At 46.4% G+C, this 17694-nt stretch overlaps 1 protein-coding gene across 2 annotated transcripts in view; it reads right to left on the bottom strand.

Moving 5' to 3' along the window:
• The window catches only part of LOC147623452 (Exostosin family protein), a 30397-nt gene that overhangs the window by 7723 nt on the left and 4980 nt on the right, over positions 1–17694 (bottom strand). For both annotated transcript variants that reach the window (XM_086821611.1, XM_086821612.1), the window contains 3 exons: positions 7858–8085; positions 7614–7757; positions 7128–7263 (listed from right to left, as the gene is read on the bottom strand). In XM_086821611.1, coding sequence (XP_086677737.1) covers positions 7128–7263; positions 7614–7757; positions 7858–8085 — 508 coding nt within the window. The remainder of the gene's footprint in view (positions 1–7127; positions 7264–7613; positions 7758–7857; positions 8086–17694) is intronic.

Below are 17694 nucleotides of genomic sequence, written 5' to 3'. Positions count from 1 at the left end.
TCCTGACTTGCACAAGTCATTCGTAGTTGAATGTGATGCTTGTGGTGATTGCATACGAGCTGTCCTAAATCAAGAAGGGCATGCAGTTGCATACGAGAGCCGTCGTTTGCATGATGCTGAGCTTCATATGGATATTTATGAGAATGAGCTCTTGGCTGTAATTCACGCCTTAAAGATATGGAAAGATTATCTTCTTGGGGCTGAATTTGTAGTCAAGACCGATCATCAAAGCTTGAGATATTTTCTATCTCAAACAAAGCTTTCAGAGAAGCAGATGAGAATGGCAAATTTTCTTTCCATGTTTCATTTTCAGATTGTGCATACTCCAGGAAAGAAAAATGTGGTGGCCGATGCACTATCCAGGAGGCCTTATGAAGCTACAGTCTCAGTGGCCTCTCATGGAGACTTATTTGCTATGTGAGATTTGTATCATTTGGATGCTGATTTTTGCCATATATGGACTGATTTGATGGCTGGTCATTCACATGCCTCTTATGTTATCAACGAGGGTTATCTTATGAAGGATAATTGCCTGTGTGTGGTGAAGGATTTGCGTCCAGAGGTTATGGACGAATGTCACGCTCCACCTTATGCTGGTCATAGAGGTATTATGCCCACTACACGCATGATTCAGAGGTATTTCTTTTGGCCAAGCATGAGTAAAGACATTGAGGCTTATGTACGTGCATGTATTACTTGCCAAAAGGTGAAATTTGACAGGCAAAAACCTCCAGGTTTGCTTCAGCCATTGCCTATTTCCTCGCAACCTTGGGAAAGTATTACTATGGATTTTATTATGGACTTGCCTAGATCCCAGCATGGGAATGATGCTATTTGGACCATTGTGGACAGGTTTAGCAAGCAAGCTCATTTCTTGCCCGTCAAGAAAACCATTAAAGCTGATCATATTGTAAAGCTTTTTCTTGCTAATATTTTCAAGCATCATGGTATGCCTAAATCCATTGTTGGGGATAGAGATCCCAGGACTACAAGACTCTTTTGGAGGGCTTTATTTGATAATATGGGTACTAAACTTGAGTTTTCATCAGCTTATCATCCCCACACGGATGGCCAAAGTGAAGCTGCAAATTCAGCCGTGTTGGATTTATTGAAATGTTATGTGGCAGTTCAAAAGACTACATGGGAGAAGTATCTTCCACTTGTTGAGTTTGCCTACAACAATACAATCCATGCCTCCACGGGAAAAGCTCCCTTTGAGATTATCTATGGCAGAGTGGTATTGCCACCCATCCTTCGTACAAAGGATGAGACTTTTGCAGCTGATGAATATGTTCGTGACTTGGATGTCGCCTTTGGTCAGGTGCAGACAGCCATTGCAAGATCTCAGGATAAGCATAAAATGGCTGCTGACAAGCACAGAGGGGACATGGAACTCAAAGAAGGTGATTGGGTTTTGCTGAAATTTGAGAAGGCTAGGCTTCGGAAGAGGCCAGGACGAGAAGGATCATATCCTAAGCTTTCTCCTCGCTATTATGGACCCTTCAAGGTGATTCAGAAGATCAATGAAGTGTCCTACAGGCTTGCTTTACCTAGTCACTGGAAGATTCACAATGCTTTTCAGGTGAGTCTATTTCGGAAATATGTGGGGCCACATCCTGACGAGCCCGTCACAGAAGATCCGCCAGAGATTGAAGAGCTTGAGGAGATCCTCCAGCCAGAACAGATTGTTTTTCACAAGGAGCGAAAGCTACCTGCCGAGAAGCTTTCCAGGAGATACCTTGTGAAGTTTAAGAATTATTTGCCTATTGATGCAAAATGGGTAAATGAGGACTATTTTGTTGATTACCCACAGTTGTTTTGCAGGCATATCTTGAGGCTTTTCAGTTGAGGACAACTCTTTAGAAGCCCGGGGGGATGTCACCAATTGGCCGACCATTTGGTCCATCTCCAGTTTTTGTGTCTCGTTCACTTGAGGCCAGGCCAGTGTCTCATGTGAAGAGGCCAGTATTTTGCTGACATGGACGGGAGCCAGACTCGTGCCACCCATGTGTTAGCAGGATGGTGTCGTATGGACGGGAGCCAGACTGGTGCCACCCGTGTATGACCTGGACTGTGTTCGACCCATGGGATTGTCACGCCATGGAAGAGCCAGTATTCGTGCCGTGTCTTACCTATGGGACTGTCACACCATAGGGAGGCTCGTGCCTGGAACCGTCTTACCTATGGGATTGTCACTCCATAAGAAGACCAGGTTTTTATGTTTTACGTCGTGCCAGTTTTTGTGCCGACAAATATTTGTACTTGTTCTGGTGCATGTGAACAGGTGGTAAGTATATTGTCCATGTTGGTTTAACATTTTATATTTCTAACCCTTTTGTTTATAAGGGTTTATGTTCACACTCACTTAAAAGTGGGCACCCACTTAGGAGCCAAGGTGGGGAGCCGTTTGTGCGTGGTCTCGGAACACCAGTGAGGCGCTCTCCGCGGAGTCCATTGAAAGCACAGGACCGTAGAGATTGGACCACGCTAGTGGTCATTTTGCTTCGAGCATCTACTTCGAACGTCGACTTCGAACCTATTTGTTTGGTACTGTTTTCATATGTACATGGACATAATCTGGTTCTTGGAACCCATGGAGCATTGTATTTGTTAAATACTCCCAATAAATATATCATATATTGAGGGGGGGGGTCGGCCCAGTGTTGGTGTCCATCTTTCCATTTCATTTCATGTCAATTTCAAGTTGAATTAAGTTGTCCATTTCAAATTGTGGTTTTAAAGTTGTGCTATTACGCGTGTGGGTGTCCAACGGAGTCTTTTCCACTTGACGGGATCGGTTTCACAGCATGGCCTAGACATGGATCATCTACCACCATTCCAGTATGACAGGGATGCACCACATATCCGTCTCTCTCATAATGAGAGGAACAGAGTATTGAGACAGGACCTATGGCAGCTCTATACACGAGAGACATGGATATCGCCTACACAGCCTCTTCCACCGAAGATGCTATACTACAGAGATCACTTCATGAGTATCACTGATGATGGATTTATAGAGAGGCCTAGATACATGGAGGGCTTTTTACCACACGGCTCCCAAGTGGCTATTGGTCAGCTTAGAGTTTCATCACACCGATTGGAGATTGAGACTGGTAGAGCAGCACGGATCCCCCGAGAGGAGAGGGTATGCAGATTGTGCAGAGAGGAGGTGGAGAGTGAGGAGCATTATGTATGTAGATGCAGAGCATATACAACCATCAGAGAGAGATATCCCATTTTATTCAGAGAGCCACATTCCCTACGCCAGATCTTTGAGGCAGCAGACCAGCGCATACTGGGGAGATTCATTCTAGACATACAGCGCCACAGAGAGACATCATTACAAGCTCAAACAGCTCCAGAGGGGGAACGACAGACACAGATTACTTTTTTTCAGAGATCCATCCCACTCCCAGCCCCTACACGGCAGGGAATTACTCTCCAGAGAGCACAGACACTCAGAGCCCGCGGGAGACAGAGGACACTTGGCTTTCGGACACCACGCCTATACCAGAAAGAGATGACAGAGATCAGAGCTCAGTTTCACAGAGAGGGTGCGGAGCGACTGGCTCGCTTCAGAGCACACCCAGGCATGTTCTTCAGGGAGCTGTGGACACCCCCTTCATTGATGTATACCATTTTATACCCCCAGTATGGTACAGGATGGAGCTAGCTAGGTTGCATATCATGATTGTATACTCCATGCATATAGCTTTGCATTCTCCTAGTAGTAGAGCTCCATCCCCTCCCCCCACTCATTGTACTTATTGCACACCCAGATTCAGCTTTTTAGTTCAGTACTTTTTCATTTTGTTGGGATGACAGAGAATACCCCATACAGGTACACCGATTTGTCTCATAGGCCGAGTTCGGTCTTTTGGAAGACGTTAATAAAATCTTTCTTTCTTTCTTTCTCTCTCTCCTGTCATGGATGTTGAGGACCCACTTTGATCCCCTCACATTGTATCATTGCAGCATAGTACCACTGGCACTTACAGGGCTGTTTTTTTTTCTCTCTCAGCTCTAGGTGGGTTTTTTATAATGTTTTCATTATTCTGTCCTTTCATGGACACATTTAAACACTTTTGGTCGCATAGACCCTTTGGTCTCATCACAGCTTGTCACCTCATTCTCCATTCCACCTCGTCCTATTGGGGCACATCATACATACTTGGCATTTTCACTAGCCGGATCACCAGTATCACCAGCCCCCCACATACCGACGCCACACACTACCATCTACTTCACACATGACATGGCAAACATATACACTGGCAGAGTAGAGGATGGGCTCCTACTCATGGATCCCCTGGCACCTATGGATACCATTACAGCCCATTCTCGTAAGTGCCGCCCTGTCTCATGGCGGCACTTACGAGAGCCCCGGGCACCGACACCTATTGCAGACCCACAAACATGGCACACATATGCAAAGGGCCTATACCACACCCCACAGCAGCCACCTATACCTCAGCCACAGGAGCCTCGACCTACCACAGCTAGCTTCTTTACCCACTCGATGGTACAGGAAGCTATCCGCCGCCTACAGCATGGACAGGCCGCCGACCATATGGACCTGCAGGGTGAGCATCTCATATATGCAGTAGATTCTTTGGCTCCTTTTCTTGCACACCTGTTTAACAGGGCACTAGCAGAGGGTTTGCCTACGGAGTGGACGATGCACACCATTGTGCCGATTCACAAAACAGGGGATATGCTTGATCCGAGCAACTACAGGACGGTTATGGTTGGCCACGTGCTGGCCAAACTCGGTGCATTGTTGGAGCAAGAGCTTAGCTTATATGCTGAGCGAGCAGGTTTACGCTCATCAGGGCAGGCAGGCTTCAGGAGAGCTTTCTCTACAACTGACCATGTATTCACTTTGAGATGTATGATTGATCAGGCCAGAGTGAGGAAGAGAAAGCTCTATTGCTGCTTTGTGGATTTCCGCAAGGCATTTGACACAGTACCACGAGAGAGGCTCTTTCAGCGCCTGCAGTCTCTTGGCATACCAGCAGATATGACATGGGGCATCTATGTATTATATGAGCAGGTTTTTGGGCGACTCAGATGTCCAGGAGGTATGTCCGAGACTATTGCTAGCACCATTGTTGTGAAGCAAGGATGCCCACTTTCCCCCACGCTATTTGGGTTATACATTGATGAGGTGGCTGACTTCATTACACGGGGAGGCGGAGATGGAGTTGATTTAGCAGGTACCTCAGTACATATTATGCTTTATGCTGATGATATTGTATTAGTGTCTGAGTCTCCAGGTGGTCTACAGCAGCATCTACATGCACTCGATGATTTCTGCACACGGAGGGGTCTTACTGTGAACCTTGGGAAAACCAAGGTTATGGTCTTTCATACATCGAGACAGGGCAGGAGTCAGCTCACATTCACTCTCACAGGTCGCCAGGTGGAGGTGCTGACATCATACGTGTACCATGGGGTTACCTTCTCTGCAGCAGCCACATGCTTCACCATGGGTTCAGCCGCCAGAGCTAGATTGACACGGGGATCTGCAGCATTGGCTATGCTAGAGAGACAGTGCCACAAGGCGCATTTTCAGGAGCCCCGGACAAAGGGGTGGCTATTTGACACATTAGTCACACCAGCATTGATGTATGGAGCAGCGGTATGGGCGCCAGGCCTTGCTACCCATTGGTGGACACAGATAGAGAGACCACAGGCCCTCATGATGGCACACATGATACGCAGCAAACCGTTAGTACCTCATGACATTATCCGAGCAGAGTTTGCTGCGCCTCCTATGATGGTAGAGGCCATATTTCAGACTATATGCTTGCTAGACAGATTCAAAGAGATGCCACAGGACAGATTGTCATACAGAGCTTTTGAGGCATCTAGACAGCAAGCTGAGGCAGGAGACAGAGGATCATGGTATGCACAGGTCACACATTGGTTTTTCATCTACCACCATTCCAGTATGACAGGGATGCACCACATATCCGTCTCTCTCATAGTGAGAGGAACAGAGTACTGAGACAGGACCTATGGCAGCTCTATACACGAGAGACATGGATATCGCCTACACAGCCTCTTCCACCGAAGATGCTATACTACAGAGATCACTTCATGAGTATCACTGATGATGGATTTATAGAGAGGCCTAGATACATGCAGGGCTTTTTACCACACGGCTCCCGAGTGGCTATTGGTCAGCTTAGAGTTTCATCACACCGATTGGAGATTGAGACTGGCAGAGCAGCACGGATCCCCCCAGAGGAGAGGGTATGCAGATTGTGCAGAGAGGAGGTGGAGAGTGAGGAGCATTATGTATGCAGATGCAGAGCATATACAGCCATCAGAGAGAGATATCCCATTTTATTCAGAGAGCCACATTCCCTACACCAGATCTTTGAGGCAGCAGACCAGTGCATACTGGGGAGATTCATTCTAGACATACAGTGCCACAGAGAGACATCATTACAGGCTTAGACAGCTCCAGAGGGGGGACAATAGACACAGATTACTACATTTTTTCAGAGATCCATCCCACTCCCAGCCCCTACACGGCAGGGAATTACTCTCCAGAGAGCAAAGACACTCAGAGCCCGCAGGAGACAGAGGACACTTGGCTTTCGGACACCTCGCCTATACCAGAGAGAGATGACAAAGATTAGAGCTCAGTTTCACAGGGAGGGTGCGGAGCGACTGGCTCGCTTCAGAGCACACCCAGGCATGTTCTTCAGGGAGCTGTGGACACCCCCTTCATTGATGTATACCATTTTATACCCCCAGTATGGTACAGGATGGAGCTAGCTAGGTTGCATATCATGATTGTATACTCCATGCATATAGCTTTGCATTCTCCTAGTAGTAGAGCTCCATCCCCTCCCCCCACTCATTGTACTTATTGCACACCCAGATTCAGCTTTTTAGTTCAGTACTTTTTCATTTTGTTGGGATGACAGAGGATACCCCATACAGGTAAACCGATTTGTCTCATAGGCCGTGTTCGGTCTTTTGGAAGACGTTAATAAAATCTTTCTCTCTCTCTCTCTCTCTCTCTCTCTCTCTCTCTCTCTCTCTCTCACACACACACACACACACACACACACAGGAAAATATTATTTTGGGCCTTAGCAGCCCATTACCTGGTATAGATCTCAAGTAGTTTAAAAGCTCTTCACTGATCCGTGTTGATGGCCACTTTATGGAAAGTTGAGAATAATCGATCACATTTTGAAACGGCAATTCTATCTGATCAGACAAGATAACCGGCACACATTCCTGCTTGTACAAACAATCACTGGGATAAAAAGTAATATTGCAATAAAAGTAAAGAATCAACACAACACAGCCCTTAATTCATCACTCTTAGTCCATGTAATGACTGAGAGTGATGACTATGTTATCTTTTAAGGGTTTTAACAGACACCTTTGTCACCTATCAGACAGGCAGAAGTTTGACTGGGTATCTTCCCTGCCCATGATGTATGGGCAGGTCAGATCTCCCAGGACAGTCTTCATGTCTGTAAAGCCCGTAAGGTTTTGGGTGTAGATGTACTCCTACAGATGGTCACATATCTGTTTTAAATCAAAATATCAAGTGAACTTCAAAGAAGAACAAAGTTACTTACAACAAAAAAAGATTCATAAAATCGAAGCGTCCATGATGATTCTCCACGTGGAGCTAAGCAAAATTTGGAATTACGAAGATGCTCGAAATATTCTCTTCTGCCTAGCTTCCTCGGACCACTAAAAGCCAGTTCCGGGGCTTCCAACTGCATGAACCATCAGTACCACATGTAAGCTAGCAATATTTAGTTTTCAAACAGCAAATTTCAACTCTCTTGTTTCTGGCAGTTACTCAAAAGGATTAACCTCGTCTGGGAATCTTCGAGCAAGTTCTAGAAGCTGAAGCCGGCCGGCTTTTCCCTGAGCACGACCCAGAAAATTCGCAATAAATTTCCTTTGTGACATGGGTATTGGCCGAACTAAATCTTCTGATGCAGACACAGTTGAGGATATGCTGTCATCCACATTGCCTGGGATAAGAACATCTTTCCATGTATTAAACGCACTTGTCCCACGCTTGTCTGTTCGGTCTCCCTATCAAAGGGAAAGAATTTCAAAATCAAATGAGAGTTAAAGATACAAAAATCAGACAACAAACAAGTAAAGAGTATTCAAAGCAGTCCCTGCCCCCACCCCACCACACAGCGTTCATGTATTCTTGACATGCAATCCTAAGGGAGAGTCATCTCGCTGTATCTACTGTGTATGGCACACCTGTAGGTCCAGGTCGGGCTGACCTGGCCATTCCTGTGGGTAGCGATTTCGGTGGCCTTGACAAACTGGTCAGCAGTATATGGGTGGGTGCCACATGTGAAGGTCATGTGTGTGGAAAACATTATTAAATTTGTGAAGTTGTGGGCTGCCAAAGGTACCTTACTAAAGTCAATTATAATAATGGAGCTTTTTATACAGGTCGTGGGCTGGTCCACAGCAGGCCAATGGCATGAAGGGACTGACTAGCTCCATAGGGGGGGCTATCTCATAAAGCTGAAGCTTACCAATCTGAAGCACAAGGCAGAAGGTCAATTGGGAGAAGCTGGAAGTGATCTGCAGCTGAGCACTGGTGTCTAACAGCAGTGTGGGCTGAGATCAGGGAGATCTATACAATCACAATGGGTTTCTTTAATAAATCTTGCACAAAAGGGCAAGTAGTCCATATTGTGTACAAACCTTCATGTCGTCAACCCATTTTTTAAACAATTAAAGAAAACCAGAACGTTGAGTTTGTATAGCCTCTACTGAGGGCGCAGTCAACCATTGCAAAGGCAAGCACTAGAGTTGGATGAATAGGATGAAGTCCCCTAAAGATCAATAAGCACCACCCACCACTATGGAATGATACGTTTGCGCCAAATAGGAGTTTACCTTAGCAATGAGTTGGTTTGCTCACGAGTACATGTTTGCATCTGCACCCTTCACAAATGATGTTTAGCTTGGTAATAAGGCAGCTTGCTTACAAGTACATGTTTGCATCCAGATTCCATACCCTTGTCAGATGGAACCTTACCATAGGAATGAAGTGGTTGGCTTACAAGTAGCCCATATGTCATGTGCACACATGGGCATGGCTGATTTTCCAAGGCTAGTCCTGCATTAGGCAGCAAATAAGCAGTAGGATCAGGGCAGTAGCAGCCTTGGCAGGCACCGGAAGGTAACTAGATGGACCAAGAACCAGTCAGCCAGGAATATGGGGAGTTGTACTTCTTGTCGGCTGAATATTGGGATTTGTTTGTCCATAGAGCTGGCTGCCCAGCAGTCGGCCAGTTGCATTTGCTTCCACAAGCCTATAAAAGGCAAGTCTTTCTCATTTGTTAGCAGCTGACCCCTCATAATTGGGACAGGTCAAGCGTCAGTTTCTAAGTGGTCTTTAGGCTATTTTTTGGAAGGCCAAGGGCTACAGAGTCTTGTACAGTCCTATGGACAGGACTGCGTACTATATAATATATTGAAAATACTACAAAGTGATGGCCTACAGTGACCAGAGATGCCTAGGACTTTTTCTTCTAGAGATACGCCGGCATAGAGAGACTCTCATACATGGAGGAGTAGCACACACAGGTCCTGTGCAGAGACAGCTCACTGATTTCTTTGGGAGCACCACTTCAGCACAGCAGAGGCAGGGTTAGGACACAGCCGCATCCACATCCAGAGGGGCCACTCTTGAGCGTGCCTCTCAGCTATGTCGGGACAGACGCCCTAGACCTCGGGGTATCCGTGGCAGATCCAGATGGCATGCGAGGATTAGAGAGATCATCGCAAATCACCAGCAGATACGCTCCAGGCAGTTCACCCCGGAGGAGCTTGTCTTCATGCTTCAGTGACCTATGAGGGATTTCATCCACTGAGGGCCTGTCTATACCCTCACACATTCATGAGCCTCGCGCGCCTAGAGATGTCTCTGTGTGGACACTTTCGTCCCCTCTTAGTAGCTTCCCATGTTTCCCATTTTCCCATATTACTCTTGATCTCTAGATCTATAGATCTTTAGATCTTTTCTCACTTTTTTCTGTTACACACCACTGACATTTGTACTTCATCTGACCAGTTTATTGTAACTTTTGGTCATTTTGGCCTTTCGAAGACGTTAATACAGATTCCTGTTCAGTTACCTAGGGCTGAAAGAAAACACACAAAGCTTCTGCGGATGTGACATTGGTATCAAGCATCACGCCCAGCAAGGCTAGGTGCTGAAAGTGTTCCAAGAAGGTGCATCGGCCCAAGAAAAGTAACACAACCAAGGTAGAAATCCCATGGGGCTAGTGACTAGTCAGTGTCAGCTAAACCCAAGGGAATGGCAGCCCTGAGAGTGGGATGCCGTTTGGGGCATACCAAGGAAGGCTTGCGGGAAAACAGTTCCAAGTGGGTGGAGCAAGGATGCCAAGATCGACCTCGGGAAGGAGACCATTGTAGTGTTCAAGGACAGGGCATGAAGGCAAAGGGACAAAGTGGAACAGATGCACACTGAAAGAGTGCACAAAGCGGAAGCAAATAAGCACTAGAGTGTGCTGAGTAGGATACCAAACATGGGCAGAAACTAGGGATGAAGGTGCTAACACCCCCTCTCAACACCAGATGCTGAACAAACTCCGAGAAGCTGAAGAAGTCCTCCTCTGTCAAAGACAAAAGAATGCAGCAACAACAGGTACCAGGAAAGCTCCACAAGCAATCTCCACAGCAACTCAACTACAAAAGCAACAAAACAAGCTGCCAGGTACACTGCTCCTCTAGAAGAAAACAACCATGGAGGCTGCTCCTCTAGAAGAAAACAACCATGGAGGCTGCGTCGTGTTGCTCCAAATATCGGTACCAAACCCAAATGTAATAACAGTGCCACGGAAATCCCTAGAAGCCTGTAGCTCCAAGAAGATAATACCCTCAAAAGAAAGAGAGTCCATCTGCTCCAACTCTGTACCAAGAGTAGCCAAATGTTGTACAATAGCACTCTCCTCGAAGGTCGGCACCGCCAGATGTAAGAACTCAACTACCCCCCCAGAAAACTGATGTCGGGACTCCACAAGCCCAACCAAATCCAAATCCCAATCCTTCAAGCCCTGGAAGTACCACTGTGCCCCCAGTCACGGTCACGGACACACCTGACCACAATCCAGAATCCTCACACAGAGTAAGGGAAATAGGAACATTCATAGTAGTGGTAACTGAAGTAGTAGTAGCCTCCTCAATAGCATCACACAGCGTAGAAGCAGGCTCCTCCATAGAAGGCAAAGGGACCAACAATACATCCTGGTCACTGGTTGACGAAGAAAGAGTCGGAGGCGAAGCAATAGGAGACAAATCCCCCTCAGAAGCTATGAGCAAAGATAGTCCACTGTCTTCCTCAAAAACATTCCCAGAGATATCATCCTGGCAAGGAAAGTATGCACAGAAACTGAAGGCAAGGCAACATGAGAAACTAACTCCTCAGATGCAGTGAGTAAAACTAGCCCACTATCCGCTGCACGAACATCTCCAAAAGAAGTATCCACAAGATCACTGGCTGCATAGCACCCAGAAGTAGAAACCATCTGCCGATCACTGGCATCACCATATAGGTCACAAAGCAACTGTCACACAGAGAGAGTAGAAGCATCATCAGGAGCATAGATGAAGTGTCGAAGAACCGAATCTTGACAATTCAAGAGGAGAAAGCCATAGATCTATCCGTCAATCTTCCTCCAACGACACATCCTCCGCATAGGCAAGGTCCGGCAAGCAACGATTCTTGTACGAGAGAAACTCCATCAAACCATACTCCCTGAGAATAGAAGTAACCTGCAACTTCCATGGCTGAAAGTTACCACCATCCAACTTGTCTGCCTCATCTAGGAATACGGGAGCCAAATCTAAAGCTATCATCATTGATCCAACCAATAGGACCAAACCTCATAAGATAAAAAAACTGTCCAAATCAGAAAACGCTGATGTAGGTCCCTTCCTCCCACCAAAACGCAACCCTAAGAGGCTCGACAGCACCCAAAAATCCTCCTGTAGAGAAAAAACGCTGAAGCTTCTGTCGATTGTACCTCCGACCTTGAGGTCACTAGAAGAGGGAAGCAAAAAATGCAGATTTGATATAGAGAGAAAAGGCAATCACACAGGGCCTGCGAATATGCTGTAAGAGGGTGCAAGAGGGAAAGACATCAACTAGGACTCTAGCTTGGGCTCTCCTCAAGAAAAAAAAACACACAATCTCAAAAGAAGTGTCCACCACAGGTACCAAGGTTGCCACCAAAGCCCGAACCACCACAATACCCCCTCTACAAAAGGGAATGTCCACCGGAGAGGAAAACGCAGCCAAAGAGGGGCTGCTATCCTGAAAAAACAGGCCGCCTAGTTCCAAACTCCAAGAGGGAAAAAAACGCTGATGAGAAATTATCTTCTGGCTGTAAGTGATGAAGCCAAACTGAAGGGAAAGCAGTCAGCAGAAGCTGTCCAGAAAACGCAGCAATTAGAGGGCTGCAAATCTGAGAAAAACGCAGAGGTAAAGGGGCTGTAGATAGGGCTGAATTTGGGGCAGCAGAGGGAATCGCTGAACCAGGAGCGATGATACCATGAAAGAGTGCACAAAGCAGAAGCAAATAAGCACTAGAGTGTGCTGAGTAGAGAGTGCAAGAGAGAGAGAGAGAGAGAGAGAGATATGGAGCAACTATGCTGAATATACTGAAGTGATACAATCCCAAGTAAGAGACAGAAGTAGTCTCATAAGTGAGGGAGTAAAAGATAGACTAGGCAAGATACAAAACTGAGAGGCCAGCCCACCTATTTATAGGTGGGGAGAGCTGGCCAACTGGAAATGCTGAAGCTGGCCGACTGGGCATCTGAAGCTGGCCAACTGGAAAAAAGGCATCCAAGCTAGGAAAAATCCCAGAAAAATATATAAAATAAGGGTGGCCAGCCCACAATCAAGGGCCATGCAAAAGGGACCAAAAGGACACCAAACATGGGCAGAAACAAGGGATGAATGTGCTAACACATACATCTCAACTAGATCTAGAGTGGAGTCAGAGACATGGCAAGGTTTTCAATGAAAAGGTTGCCATGAAGGAAGGATGAAAGATTTGGGAGCCTAGGATGTCACATGCGGAAGCTCTGGGTAGTCTTTGAGCCCTAAATGCTGCATAGGAACATCTTGATGCAAAATGAAAAGAAGAGATGGAGAGAACAGAGAGAGATGGCTGTGTATTTTCAGTATATTCATATAATACAAAAAGGGTACATCTTCAACGGCCTTTGGCCTTCCGAAAAGGATAACAAAAAGCCCTAATCTACGACCTACTCCTTAGGGGAGTGAGATGCCTACAATGACTCATGGGCTAACCTTTTATAGGCCCAAGCATGCCTAAGCAATTGGCCAACTGCTGATTGGCTAGCAGAAAATCTCCATAAATGCTATATGCTGCCAACCTGTGCCCTACACATTTCAAATCTGGCCGACGGAGTCCTTGTTGAAAGAAAGAGAAAACACAGGTTGTAGGCCCAAGTACAAACTGTAGAAGACTATAGACAGACGTTTATTGCTGAAAATGAGCATGAGGGAAACCCGTAGGTGCTTACAAGCATAAGAGACTATTGCAACAGCCAATGACCTCTAGCAAATATGCAAAAGTGAGATGAGATATGTGGAGAAGGGTGTGAACCCTTATATATCTCTCATATGAGCAAGTCGGCCAGCAGCAAGCCGACAGCCATCGTGAGCCATAAATGTGCCATAAATAGCCTAAAAAGACTCGTAAAAATGCTAGAAAAGACCAAAATGATGTCTGCTAATTATGCTAATGCAGGGCCTCATAGAAATGACCAGTACAAGCATGCTAGGGTACATGTAGACCATCTAGAGATGATATATTTTCCAGCACCTCCTCTTCAGCGCCAGAGGGGCGGTCCAATACCAGCACACTCAAGTAACACCTCCAAAGTAGCTCTCAGAAGTGGTTTGGTGAAGAGATCAACCACATTGTCCTTGGTAGAACAGTAGGCCAGCCGAAGAAGTTCCAGCTCGATTCAGTCGCGTACAAAATGATAATGCACCTCAATATGCTTGGATCACAGGATTCTGAACTAGAGCAATAGCACTCTCAGAATCCGAGAAGATGGTAACCAGGGATGTGTCAGAACAACACAAATGCTCCAGAATCTGATAAATCCAAAGTGTCTTAGTGGAGGAGAGAAGGTAGTATTTGTACTCGGCCTCGATGGAAGAAGTAGCAACAGTCCTCTGCTTTTGAGACTTCCAAGAAACCAATCCTGTACCAAGCATGAAGCAATATCCAAATGTAGACCTCCGAGTATCAATGCAGCCTACCCAATCAGAATCTGTGAAACCAACCAAATCAGCACCACTAGAATAGGTGATGCCATTATCTAAAGTACCTCGAAGATAACGAAGAACTCGCAAGGCTGCCTGCCAATGAGACCTTCGAGCGACTGACGAGAACTAGCTGAGAGCACTCGTAGCATAGGAGATATCTGCCGGTACTCTGTGGAATCCACCAATGGTGTATCATCCTCCTTGGATATTGGGATCCATGGGACAAGATAGAAGTGTACAGTCTGACAACCCATAAAGTGAAAGCAGCTTCTGCACATTCTTCTTTTCAAAAATGAAGATAAAATCATCTCTTTGCCAAACCTCCAGCCCAAGAAAATAATGAAGAAGGCCAAGATCAGTCATCTCAAATGTCTTAGAAAGCTTGGACTGAACCTGGGTGACCAACTCAGTATCTAAGCCAGAAAGGATGAGGTCATCAACATACAAAACAATGACACAAATATCCCCATCAAACAGAAGCACATAGAGGTTATTGTCGCTATGACCTCTCAAATCCAAGAGATAACAAGAAGGCATCAATCTTCTAATACCAGGCACATGGTGCCTGTTTGAGACCATAGAGAGCCTTCTTCAGAAGATACACACGTGTGTCCTGTTCCTGAATCACAAAACCAAGAGGCTGCTCAACATAAACTTCCTCCTCTAAATCTCCATTCAGAAAAGCAGATTTTACATCCATCTCGAACACGGACCATCTAAAGTGTGCAGCCAGAGCCAAAACAGTCCTGATGGTGGTATACCTGGCTGTAGGAGCAAATGTCTCATGATACTCTCCTCAAAGTCTTCTCCTACCTTCTGAGCATATCCTCAAGCAACAAGGTGGACTTTGTACTTGTCCAAAGTACCGCAATTTGACTTTGAAAATCCATTTCACACCAATCACACGACGATGTAAAGGCTGTGGCACCAAAGACAAAGTCTGATTCCTCTCAATAGAGGACATCTCTACTTCCATGGCTTGCCGCCACTGCAGCTGTGAAAGAGCCTCCTCTAGACTCTCAGGCTCATCAATCTCCTGGAGAGAACTCATGAGAGCATAATTCATTGTGTGATGAGATGTGGAAGCCCGAGATGAACGGCAAGGTCCAGGGATGGTGGTAGAGATCTAGCTATGGAGATGTGCATCAATGAGACCAAAATCTCTAGAGAGTTGCTGAACCCACCAAGGTAGGCCAGCCTTCCTCTCAAAGCATGAAGAAGAAGATCCAGCTGCAGTAGAGAACTCGTCCGATGCTGCTAGGAGAGGTGATGAAGCAAGCACTGGTGGGGGTAATCTCGGAGTCAAAGCAGGACCGCAGAGAGATTGGGAGCTGCAGAAGCTAGTGCAACAGGAACTAGTGGCTGTACAATAGCAGCTGGCACCGGGGTTGCAGGAGGAGGAGGAGGAGGAGGAGGAGTTGGACGTGGAAGAGGTATAAGATCACCAACATTAGCCGGGAATAGATCATCCAGAAAATCTGGAGATGCCTCAGGTGGAGAGGAGTCGATGCCGCACAACCTTTCATCAAACCGAGCATCACGAGATATGATATGTCATCAACCTCTGGATCCCAAAAGCGATAACCTTTGGATCTCAAACTGTAGCCTGTGAAGATCATCCTCTTTAACTTCGGGTCCTCTTCTAATCCGGGACATGCACGTAGGTGAGATAGAGAAGGCTTGTGTCCTGTAAAAACCTCCTCTAGAGTCATCCCCTCAACCACTTTAGTGAGAGAGCAGTTAATGAGATAAACTGAGGTAGCCACAGCTTCACGAATCACCCCAAAAAGCAGGAGGGAGACCTGCATGATGCAACAAAGCACGAGCCATCTCTTTTATGGTCCGGTTCTTCCGTTCCATCCATTCTGTTGAGTGTAAGGAACTGTGGTCTGTCGGTGAATGCCCTTCGACGCAAGGAAAGGAAGTTATCAAACGGTACAAACTTGCCACCATTATCAGTCCAAAGAAAAGAAACTGTACCCCCAAACTAATTTTCCACCATCGCGATCCAAGTCCTGAAACTAGCAAAAGCATCTAACTTGCAAGCCAGAAAACATGTTAGACATTATCTCCTTGTTCCTAGCTTCCTGTTTGGTGTCCTATTTTAGCCTCTAGGGCTGACCATGTTAGCTAGAGGGGCTGGTCACCCCTCACATATTTTTCCCCTATTTTATCCCCATTTTTATGGAGTCTTGGATATTTTCCCTAGTCGTGGAGGTTTATCCTAGTCGTGTAGACCCAATCGACTGCCTACTGCTCCGGAGTGATGTTGGGGCCTAAAGCAGACACCAAGTTCTCCATGCTCGAGAGAGTAGACAGGCTAGTGGTCAATAAAGAGATGGAATTTTGCAAAGTCTGCATCTGCGTGGCGACCTGTGCCTGATGCTCCGTAAAAGAAGCCTCGAAAGTAACTTTAGACTCCCGAAAATCAAATTTAGTCACGAAATCTTCGAAAAGATCACCATCGACGATCTCAGTAGCCGACGGGTCTTCGTGTTCAGGAACGGGCTCCATCTCTAATTCTTGGGTCGACATTCCGAAAGAGGGGAGGAGAGGAGCAACTAAATCGCCGACGAACAAAAGCTCCCGAAAGCTAGGAGATAACCCGCTCACAAAAGATTTGGGTAGCGTGAAGGAGAATTGGCTGCCAAAGGAAGAGAAAAAACAAGGTGTTACGAGCCCAAGATGTGCAAGCGAACTCCACCAAGACTCCCGTCACCTGCGAACAACAACGAAGAAGGATAAAAAACTAATCACCCGACTGTTCACCACCTACCGAGACAAGCATAGCTTTCTCTATCTAACGCACAGCCGACAAGCTCTCTCCCCCTCTCTCTCTCTTGTTGGTTCACAACCGAAGATCTCTCTTGCTGTCAAAAACATACTCTCTTCACATGCTCTGTGCAAATCGACCCTTTCCAAGACCACAACCCAACTCGGGTTCCAATGATGCAAACAAGAAACCATACGCTGAATTCTGAAAAAAAAACAGCAGTAAACAGTAAAAACAACAATCATCTCGAACTCATACCTCCTCCTTTGACCTCTTTCTTCTCTACCTAGCAACTTGCTCGTCTCCGAGGCATGCTCTGATACCATTGTCAAATCCCCAAGGGTCTCCTCGAAGAGCAATCCTGGAACATGACCCAAAACTTGCAAAACAAAGCCATAAATCGTGAAGGGGGTGCAAGCCTAACTCACCACCCAACCATGGCAGCCGTGGGTAAAACCCACAAGACCTGGCTGTCCCCACTGAGCCACGAGCTGAGCTAACTAGCAAGACGCAAAGACCAATCTCTACCCCATGACGTCCCATACCACCACGGAGCTGCCCTCAC

This window comes from Cibotium barometz, chromosome 27 (genome assembly GCF_041138505.1).
Source record: "Cibotium barometz isolate CiBa-2024 chromosome 27, ASM4113850v1, whole genome shotgun sequence".
In the NCBI taxonomy this organism is placed as follows: domain Eukaryota; kingdom Viridiplantae; phylum Streptophyta; class Polypodiopsida; order Cyatheales; family Cibotiaceae; genus Cibotium; species Cibotium barometz.
The sequence above is the reverse complement of the archived record's forward strand: the minus strand, read 5'-3'. Positions and strand labels throughout refer to the sequence as shown.